The following is an 11000-nucleotide window of genomic DNA, read 5'->3' on the forward strand; positions in this document are numbered from 1 at the left end:
TTTAGAGAAGGAATAGGATAAAGTAATTATTGAGAGGAGGTTTAGGGATTTTGGGGGAAAGGAGGTGCATCATATTTCTTTGGGCAGAGTTGTGTTTGAGTTTTGAAGGAGCAGTTGTATTCTTTTTTTTTGTTCTTTTATTTTTTTTATTCCATACTGTATTCCAGTGGTACCCTCAAGATACTTGGTGGTATCCCACTGCAAACTCACACTACATCTGCTAAAAAACTTTTGTACCTGAAACAGACTTCAGGTGAAAGTGAGTCATTTGAGTCCCAGTCTCATATGATAGCTTAGTGGCTCTCCAGCTGTAGAAACAGTAGAAGTCCCAGTGCCTTACTTTTTCACATTGAAGTTCTCAGGTACCAACGGTCGTGTTTCTGCTTGAAGCCACAGTTTCCCTTTTCTGATCAACTCCATGTACTCCTTCTGTCCAGAGTATAGCAAATTATGCCTTTCTTCTCCTAATTCATGTAGGTTATTTTCAGGCTATCAGTAGCTGTTGTGAACAGTATCATATTTTTTAAGAAATACATTTGTAACTGATATAAAAAAGCACGGTTTTGGTCATTTTGTAGAACTGAGAATGTGCTTTCATCCCACTTCAAGGCAAGTGTTGGAACCATGAAGTTAGACAGTCCTATTTCTGTTTGCATTCCCAGTGGTCTGGGGAATCTTGAGTGATGTTTGGTACAAAGACACTGCTGGGAACCTGGAAGATAAGACAGTGAATCCTTGCCCAGCATGTAATGTGGCTGTTGAGAAATATGCAAATCAGAATGGCCTCAAGGTGTGAAGAGAACCCAGGTCATCTAGTTGGGTGAACCCAGGCTGTCTAGTAAGAGAGATATCTTAGGCTGTCCTCTTCCTCCTTCTTTCCCCAGCTGCCTTTAAATGGTGGAGCACTCTTTTCTGCTTTCATCTATATACACCTTGCTTGCTCCTTTGAAAGGGTGATGGGAAGTACCTATCATTAGAGCTCATAGGATTTAGATTAGAAGAGAGCAGGTGGCTTCCTACATTGTATATCCAAGCCCTGGAAGAGAAGAGAATTTCAGACACAGCATTACTCAGTGTTTTCCAGTTAGCTCTCTTTGTTAGCTCTCTTTTTGATATTTTTGTGATTCCATGTACTGTATAAGGACTGGGAGTTTACCATGTTCTAGATTTCACCCTGACTCTATAACCTACATTTACTACTTGATTGCATCTGCAGCCTACCTCACTTGATAAGCCTCTGCTTGCCATGGATAAGACTCTGCTTATAATGATTTTTTGGTGATAATTTGCAAAGAAGTGAAGCACCTTTTTGTGGGAAAGGTAAACAAGCGTTAATGTTGGAGGAGTACAATAGCCTGTGAAGATAATAAACTTGTATCAATAATTAAGTTGTGAGGGAGTGGTCTTTGAAAGCGATGGCTTCATGCAGTGGAAGGTTAGGGCTATGAAATGGGTGACTATTTTATGCTATCTTGTTAGGATACAGATTTTGTGTTTCACGTGTGTGTTACTCTTACGTGCTTAAACTATGCAGTAAAGATTGCAGAGGACGCTGCTGATTTTTTAAGCTATGAGAACTGCATAGCAGTAACTAAGGCTTTTTCCATACCATATCCAGTATCAGATGTTGAGGAGAGCAGACACTTTTCATAGCATTGTGCAGCCCACTTACCCGTGTTTTCAATCTTTCTCAGTTTTACTGGCTAACGAGAAGCTCTCTGTTCCCATCACATGCAAAATCCGCGTTTTCCCAGACATTGACAAGACAGTGAAGTATGCACAGATGCTGGAGAAAGCTGGCTGCCAGGTAAGAAGGCAGCTGCTCCCTCTACTCCTGCACTGGACACGTATCTTTGTGTAAAGTATCTGATGACCAGTTCTTGGTATACTGTGGGTATGAATAGGCTGCATTATTTTACAGACAGAGCAAACAGGATGCAGACAGATTCTGTGTGTTTGCAGCCCTAGGCTACAGGTCAGTGGTGTGGTACAAAAGACACAATGATTTCAGTCTCTTGTAATCACTGCACTGTGCAGCATCCTTCACTGTGGTTGAGCATCTCAATATTCACATAGTGCTGCAGGAGGCAAGTGTGAATGCATAAAATCCACAGTACTGTAGAAGAAAAAGGGTATCAAAAGGTATCACTAGAAGAAGTAGGCAGCCTTCTAGGATTTCACTCCAATTAAATTGGAAGAGATGGTCTGTAGTTGGAGACAGTACTGACAGTATTTGGACCTTCTGCTGAGGAGAAACGTAGATCAATATATCACAAATTCCAAAGTGAATCACAAATGGAATCCAGTAGGAAAAGGAAAGGAAACCTGTAGGTTCTTCCATGATAGGATCTTTTCATGCCTTGGAATAGCAAGTTGAAAGGAGCCTAAGACCATGCCACGGTAGGTGAGCTGCTGATACTTTTCTGTGTTGCTAAACTCCCTGCACTCTTGAAATAGCAGCAGGAACTCAGTGGCATCCCTGAAGTGTAAGGAGCAAAAGGAAATTTTTTTCAGTGGATTTATTCCAGTGGTTCATACACGTGGAAAGCAAATGTAATGTTGTGTTCCAGCTGCTGACTGTCCATGGCCGTACTAAAGAACAGAAAGGACCACTTGCTGGCGTGGCATCTTGGGAGCACATTCAAGCTGTAAGGTTAGTGAGCAGTACCAGTCTTAGTGAATTCCTGCTAACACACTGGATTTTAAACAGATTGTACAGTGGCATTGAAGAGCAAACAAATTTATGTGACAGGAGGAGAATTCCTTGACTCTAATTCTCAGTTTTATGCATCTGTTTTATTCATTGGAATAGAAAAGCTGTAAACATTCCTGTATTTGCAAATGGAAACATCCAGTGTCTCAGTGATGTGGAAGAATGCATCCGTAAGACAGGAGTACATGGTGTCATGAGTGCAGGTAAAGAAAATTAACTTCTAGTCTGATGAGAATATGAGTTGTTTCTTATTCCCTTAGCAGCCTCGCATACATTTATTAAAAACTTATGTCAGACTGACTTGGTGAACAGGTTTGCTTGACAGCTGAGTGGCCATTCTCCCTCATCTTACGCTGGTCATCTCATACCAGGAATAGGAATCCTTTAAGATTGGTAAAGAATCATTCTGTTGGACTTGCAATACCATTGACTCATTGAGCTCCAATGTAATTACTTGACATATGGGAGGCATATGGGGCTTCTGTGGTCCTGGAATATTTTTGTGACATCTGTTAATCAATGGAACAGTTTTTGAATGGTTCTCAATGAACTAAGTGCATCTGTGGGTTAATATTCCTGCAGGTGGTTCATGTTGGGTTGGGACAAGAAGGAATTGACATAACTTCCTACAGGAAGAGCTAGGATAGGCATCAGAAAAGCTTCTAATCACTCACACAATTAAAGAAGGGTTGTAGAATCTTGGTTTTAGAAAATACTGGTTAACAAAAGGCTTGTGAAGCCAGTGGAGAAAAGCACAGTGAGAAGCTGTATTTGTGAATTTGGGCCAGACAAATATCAATACAGACATAAGGCAAGACACCTGTCATTTCAAGTATTTAACCGATGGGCAACAATAGCAGTGATTTCTCTGTTTATTAATTGGTTTACTGTCTTCCTGTCAAGGTTAGATGCCTTTCTAGAAACACTACTTTAATTAGATATGAGCTGTTCAGTGCAATTAGGACTTGCATAGTGAAATATAGTATCCCAAGGTCAGGCTGGAGTATTACGGACCCTGTGTTCCTTTTGAGAGTACGTGGGTGATGTGTCTGTGGCTGTAGGATCACAGAAGATATGATCAAACTCCAGAGCAGAGATTTTGGCCTTTGTTTCAATCCTGAAATGAAAGTTTGAGTATTTATTTTCGTTCCCTAGAAGGTAATCTTCATAACCCAGCTTTGTTTGAGGGCCGGAACCCATTGGTGTGGGAGATGGCTGAGGAGTACCTGGAGATCGTGCGGAAGTACCCTTGTCCATTGTCTTATGTTAGGGCTCATCTCTTCAAGCTCTGGCATCACACGTGAGTATCTCCATAGAAGTCTTTAATGTTTTCAGGGCTCATCCTGCTTAGAAAGTGTTTGGGCTTTCTGGACAAGGATTTGTTTAGCCAGAATGAGTATGCTGCAAAGTTTTCTTTCCTGGACCTGGCTGGAGAGGGTGTGGGCTGAGGCCTTTACCCTTTATTTCCTATCTGGGCAACAGGGCATGGGGAATGAACAAGTTGCCACAAGATCAGCCAGGGTGTGATCTCACAGCACGCCAGCTGCAATGTGGTAATTGCCCATCTGTGCACACTTCATGGCAAACACAAGTTAACTATCTCCTTGTTCATTGTGAGGCAGAGTGCTGTTGCATTTGTTGTGGAGTAAGAGCATAGCTATAGGCAGTTACTGAGAAGCAGCTGATGCACTGTACATTCACGTTAGCTTATGTCAAAGCACCTTGGTTGTCTGCTGAGTCTTTATCTGGAAGAGACATATGTGTGCTTCTCTCTGGACTTACAAAGACGAATATAAGCTTCTACCAAAGGCAAACAAATCAGGAAAAGTGTATAAAATGCTTTTATGCAGTTATTTTTAGTTGATTGCAGTCTAAATATAACTGATGTTTGGGCTTTACCTCAGGCTTCAAGTTTACCAGCAGCTGCGTGAAGAATTAGCAAAAGTGAAGACTCTTGAGGGCATTGTAGATGTCAACAGGGAGCTGAAACTGCGATGCCAGGTACCAAGATGGGCTCTAATCTCCCAGAACAGCACTGCCTGCACTTGGTGGCAATGTACCAAGTATGTCATGGAGTTGACATCCATTAGTCACTTCTCTGGGATTTGTGGCTTACTAACCTTGATATTCATAGCTTACTACAGTAGCATCCCCTTAAGCCTGGACAACTTTACATGGGATAAAGTTGATTTAGGAGTTAGAAATGTGCTTCACTTCATCTGTCATAGTAGATGGTTTTTTAGCCTATATATAATAGTCAGTAATTGTTAGCTTAAATTTGTGATTTCCTGGAATTTGAAGTGTTATTTAGTGTATTTTCTGACAACTCCAGGAAGACTGACTGTAACTCTATGCTGCAGGAAGAAATAGCTAATCAGAAAGAAGGAGAAAAGCCAAAAGAAGGGTTGCCTTTTTTCCACTGGATCTGTCAGCCATACATCAGGCCAGGGTGAGTTACTTTTATTGATACTTACAGGTACTCATAGGCCTTTCCCACCCATACCATGAAAAAAAAAAAAGAAGACCGAAGAAGACTTTGGATTATTTGTATTCTAGTTTGGTTGTTTCCTAGTTATTGCTTTGTTCGTGGGGATGTTGCTCATTGTTTGCATCTTCGCCTCTAGATCCTCCTCAAATTTCTCTCTTTCTCTGGAAAGTAAAACTTAGGAATCCCACAGCAGCTAGCAGCTGAGAACAAGAACCTGATGTGCCTAATTTAGCTGGCCAACTTTAATTGGCTTTCCAACTGATATATCCGATAGTGTGTCCGTTATTAACTGCCAGTGTTAACCAAAACAGCTAGGTTTTTCTGTCCCATTTCTAAGGGCAATGACACTTCATTGCCACAATAGAAAGGTTTATGGTTTACCTAGATTTCTGTAAACCAAAATAATGGTCAGGGAACAGCTACTCCTTCCCTCCAGTCAACTTATGATGAAATTCACTGTTTCAGGCCAAAGGAGAGATGCAGGGAGAATGGAGATAGTGGAACTGAAAAAGGTGTGCGAGGAAAACGTGCTCTGGAAGAAGAGGAAGATGGAAATTCTGAGCTTCTGTCAAAGAATAAACAAAAAAAGAAGTTAAGAAATCCAAATAAAAGCTTTGATCCATCTTTAAAACGTAAGTTCCATTTATTGGCATAAATGTATGGAGATATGCTGATACCACTTTTGACATAACTTGCTGCTAAGAATTTTCCTGGCTTTTGTACTTGTAGAAACTTCTTTGAAAAGAGGAGGAATTGTTGCTATTGAAATTTCAATAGCAGGCAACATGATTCAAATAATGTTCACTAGTAAAGGAAACAAGGATCAAAGTAGTAGGTCACTGATTCTCTCTAAGCATCATTTTAAGATCAAAATTATTTACAAACTGCATTGTAGCTATCATTAGCATTTGAAGTAGAAATTTTGTATAAATTTCAAGCTGATGTCCTCCTGTTTTATGCTTGACTTGAAGATTAAAATTTTCAATGTGTGGATTTTAGCATCGAGGCACTTAAAAATTCAAAGTATTTTTACCTTTGCACTGTTACTGGAGGTACTGTATTTTTATTTCAAAAAGAGTCTCTGGCTAGAAAAGCACCAAGCTTTTCTGGTTCTGATTTTTTTTTAAACTTACTTCTTCCACATAAAAATACCATTGGTGAAATCAGGTTTCTCTTTCTCTCTCTCTCTCTCTCTTTCTCAGCCAAGTATGCAAAATGTGATCAATGTGGAAACCCTAAGGTAAGTCAGTACAGGCGTCCATCAAAGCATTTCTGTTAAATGGAAATTAAATGTCCATGTAGGGATCAGTGTCTGGATGGAGATCAGTGACACGTGGTGTCCCTCAGGGGTCTGTACTGGGACCAGCACTGCTCAATGTCTCCATCAATGATGTGCATAGTGGAATCAAGGGTGCCCTCAGCATACTGGCAGATGACACCAAGCTGAGTGGAGTGGTGACACACCTGAGGGACAGGGCCACCCAGAGGGATCTGGACAAGCTCAAGCAGTGGCCTGTGGGAGCCTCTAAGGTTTAACAAGGCCAAGTGCAAGATTCTGCACTTGGGTCAGGGCAACCGTGGTATCAAATCCAGGCTGGGGGGAGGAACAGACTGAGAGCAGCCCTGCCCAGGACTTTGGGGTGCTGGTGGGAGAGAGGCTGGTCATGATTCACCAATGTGCACTCACAGCCCAGACAGCCCCTGTGCATCAAAAGCAGCATGGACAGCAGGTCACGGTGGGGGGCATTCTGTGCCTTTGCTCTGGTCTCACCCCCACCTGGTGCTCTGCATCCAGCTGTGGGGCCCTTGGTGCAGGAGACACAGGGAGCTGTTAGGGCAGGCCCAGAGGAGACTACAAAGATGACTGGGGGATGGAGTCCCTCTGTAAAGGAGACAGGCTGAGAGACAGGGGGGCTGTGCAGCCTGGAGAAGAGAAGGCTCTGGGGAGCCTCACTGCCCCTTCCAGTGCCTAAAGGGGACTTAAAAGAAAGACAGTGATGGAATTTTTAGCAGGGCTTGTTGGAGTAGTACAAGGGGCAATGGGTTTGAAGAGAGTAGAAGTAATTTTTTATGGTGAGGCAGTGGTCCAGATTTCCCAGAGAGGTTATGGATGCCCCATTCTTGGAAACATTCAAGGTCAGGTTGAACAGGGCTCTGAGCAACCTGATCTAGTTGAAAATGTCCCTGCTTTTTGCCTGGGATTGGAGTAGATGACCTCTAAAGGCTCCTTCCAACCCAAACTATTCTGTGATTGTATTGTTATTCCAAATCCTGAGGTAGGTCTGTGCCAGTGCCCATTCACACAGGTGCATGCCAAGTCCTGCTGATAAGTGTGTGTGTGGGGAGGAAAGCCCATACTTGGGCAAAAGCTTTTTAACCATTAACTATAACCAATCTCTGAGGTTGAAGGTGCTGCACAAAAATCCTTAACATACATAGGTTCTTTGAGAGACTTTGCCTTCCTCTCCAAAAAAGTGCAGTCCTGATGCTGCTGAGGGTATTTATTGCTGAGACAGTTGAGTGAGTTAATTGAATTTCTGACAATATCTTGGAAACAAATCTCCAGACTTCTACACATGTATGACATGCATATTTTACTGTGAAATGAAAAACAATCCCCTCTTACTGGGGTCACTGGTGGGTGGAGTTTTTCTGCAAAGGGAAAATTTGAATAACTGGTGTGGTTCTTAGTGTAAAATAAAAATACTTCATGTCATCGCAGTACAGCCTGCAGTGTCAGGCACCTGCAGTTCTGTTTTGTGTTATGTTTGGATCTCTGCCTTTATCAAAACAAGCCTAAGCACCTCTTCGTCCTGAGTCCTGCCTTTGCAATAGATTAACATTGACTTTCACTATTAGCAAAGCGAAATGAGGCAGCTGGTTTTACAGGTTCTGTATTGAAATTTCAAATATTTTGATATTTGCAAAGAGTTCATTTTGCTTTTGCTTGTTTATTTTTTCCCTTGGGGAACATAGCTGTTTGCTTGACAGGGTGATGTTGCTGAGCTGTGTAAGCAGAGTGTATTTATTGCTGCTAATATACCTGTAAAGTGGGGTGTAAGATATAAAGTAATTTTGTGCTCTAGCTTAAAAATTAGCATTACATACACCTCAGGGGGCAGGGGAGCCTGCAACACAAGCATGTGATGTTGCTCCTTGTTGTAACACTGTTACTGCAGCAAAGCAGTAGCAGCTAGCTGGGGCTCCATTTGAAGTTGCAGCTACTGAAAAAAAATGGATTTTTTTGCTGTGTTCATCATTGGGAAAGCATTGAGCACTAGGCTGGCCTGCTTTCAAAGCCATCCTGTTTCATAGCTAATCCAGGTGACATTGCTTGGTGCATAAAGCAAGATTGTCTGCACCAGGGCTTAGACCGATTTTTGTTTTGCTGTTGCATCACTGTAATGTTGCAGGTAGCTCTTGAAATCTTCTGACCAGGCCTGTAATTATTTTTTTTTCCCTAGATTATGTGTTTTTGAGCTATGTCATGAAATGGGGTAGGGGTGTGTGGAGAAGGAAAAGGATAAGGAACTCAACTAAAGCCTCCCTAAACATGAATGGTTTTCTGACTGGGGTGAAGGGAACCACGGTAAGCAGGATCAACCCCCTTTTCTAAACTGTGTGTGAGCAAAGCAGCCCCGAGATCCAGGCTCATTCTGCCACCTCATCAGTTAGCCAAGACTCAGCTGCTGCTGTCCCCTAAGGGTCACACATTATACTTTAATAAATATGCAGGTGTATTTTAAGATACAAATAGGGAAGTAATTCTGGTGGTAACATATTGTAGGCATAGCTGCAGATGGTAGCGCTGTGTTTCATGCTGCAGAGAACTAGAGCAAGCTTGCCAGCACCAAATGTGTTCATGCCTGTTCCAGAGGGCTTATGGCATGTGGCTGCTTGTGGTGAGTAACTCGGGCTGCCCAACAGGCTGTGGAGGCTGCACAAGTTGAATGTGGATTTTTTTTGGTTGGTTGGGGTTTTTTTGTTCTTTATGTGCAAACAGTGGATAGCACCCACTATGACATCAACTCCATCATCTTCATTAGGCTGAGTACACGTTTTTTTTTCCCCGAAGATCTGAAAGTGCAGAGCTGTATTGTTACTTATTATAGTAAACAGTAATAATTTTATTTTCACTGACACAAGCTTCTTTATACCACTATCCCAACCCAGGGCACTAAATGTGTGTTTAACATGTGCCGAGGATGCTGTAAGAAAAGAGCATTCAAGGAGGTAGCAGATTGTCCAGGTAAGTGCATCTGGCCTTAACAAGCAAACATCTTATCCATCTCCCATCTATATTAATTACTTAATCTTTGGGTTATGGGGTGTAGGTGGGTGTTAAAATCTACACACTACCTAAAATCTACATACTATCTACATGCTATGTAAAAGTTTGTAGTACCATTTTAAAAGACTGCTCTTCCTTCTCTATATGTCATTGCTCCTGCTTCCAAAGCCTTGGGATGCAGTTTCCAGTCTGTAACGACCCGTTCTTTACAAGGAATGAGGTATTCTGTTTACCACTGTAGTCATCTCATTTCAGGATGTTGGTTTGAGGTTTTTTCCCCTTTCTGCTTTTTCAGGTCATGGATTACTTTTTAAGACCAAGTATGAAAAATCCCTTTCATGGCAGCACAGTCAAAGAGGAATTCAGACCCCAGAGATCAGTCAGAGAGGAGACGCAGAGGTGGGGGAGACAGCAGTGCTGAAGGAGGCTGGTGACAGTACAGGGTGAAGCTTTGGAAATGAACAGTTCAAGACCTCCTGCCAGACCACTACACTACTTCCCTGGGCCAAAGAATGTGTCATCTCCAGCTCACTGTCAGCTGTGTGAACTTCTTCCACATAATTAAGTTCTGGAAAAGTTTTATTTAAGTAAAAAACTGCTTACTCAGGGAATTATCCTGCATTTGAAATAAAAGAGATGCAATTAAATGTCTAATGCTGTATTTGAAAGACTGAAAATGGTGCATTTTTGGGTGGAGACAATTTCTGAAGCTGCCATTACACTCCACCTCCTGTATGCTCATTAACCCTTCATGTTCTGTTTTTAATACTGGCAACTAAATTTATTGTATTAGAACAGCCTTCTGGCATGCTAAAAATAACAGTTCAGTGACTTCCTCACTAACAGAAAATGTGTCACATTTCTTAGTGTTTTAGTAGGCTTCATTTTTAATGCAGAAGGGAAAGCAGCAGTACTTGGAAAATGTGAATGTAAAACTGTAAGATCTTGTTATATCCACATTAACAATTATTAGTTTCTTACAGTATGATCACACTTAACAGTCTTCCATGAGCCAAAGGTTGGGGGAGGATGAAATCTCTATTTTAACAGAGAGGGTTGTCTAAAAATATGTGGGAAGTTGGAACCAAGTCCAGTAGTATTTCCCTGCTCAAGGCCTCATATTTCATTATGTAGTCATTTGTCCTTCACACGTGATAAATTCTGAGAGACGTGACAAAACCAGATGCAGGTCCTACACATGCCTTTTTTAAAGATGGAAACTTGAAACCACCTCTTCTACTTCATGTGGAAATAGTCCACTTCTTCCCTTGCACAGGCATACATGCTAAAGCTGTCAAGTAGTCTGAGTTTCCTGGTCTGTTCCCCCCTCTTCTAGTAAAAAACCCAAATATTTATTATCCTAGAATTTCAAACTGTTTCATTGATCTCTCCCCATTAACAGTTTCCCAAAAAGATCAGAAAGCTCAGACATTCTCCTGCTCAAAGTCTGCAAAGGCAAAACAGCCAGTTCCAGCACAAGAGAACTGGGGCTGTGTGAAACACACAGA

At 41.8% G+C, this 11000-nt stretch overlaps 1 protein-coding gene across 2 annotated transcripts in view; it reads left to right on the forward strand.

The window, feature by feature from the left end:
• The window catches only part of DUS1L (dihydrouridine synthase 1 like), a 14791-nt gene extending 4440 nt beyond the window's left edge, over positions 1-10351 (forward strand). Inside the window, exons 3-12 of one of the 2 annotated variants that reach the window (XM_031064291.1) lie at positions 1641-1807; positions 2571-2653; positions 2813-2916; positions 3869-4013; positions 4618-4714; positions 5074-5162; positions 5667-5833; positions 6404-6441; positions 9375-9450; positions 9788-10351. In XM_031064291.1, coding sequence (XP_030920151.1) covers positions 1641-1807; positions 2571-2653; positions 2813-2916; positions 3869-4013; positions 4618-4714; positions 5074-5162; positions 5667-5833; positions 6404-6441; positions 9375-9450; positions 9788-9939 — 1118 coding nt within the window. In that variant the 3' untranslated portion in view covers positions 9940-10351. Of the gene's footprint in view, positions 1-1260; positions 1808-2570; positions 2654-2812; positions 2917-3868; positions 4014-4617; positions 4715-5073; positions 5163-5666; positions 5834-6403; positions 6442-9374; positions 9451-9787 lie in introns of those variants that run through there. The other variant, XM_031064290.1, reaches the window with a different exon arrangement.
• The last annotated feature ends 649 nt before the right edge of the window (positions 10352-11000 follow it).

Source organism: Geospiza fortis, unplaced genomic scaffold (assembly GCF_000277835.1).
Source record: "Geospiza fortis unplaced genomic scaffold, GeoFor_1.0 scaffold261, whole genome shotgun sequence".
NCBI classification, from domain to species: domain Eukaryota; kingdom Metazoa; phylum Chordata; class Aves; order Passeriformes; family Thraupidae; genus Geospiza; species Geospiza fortis.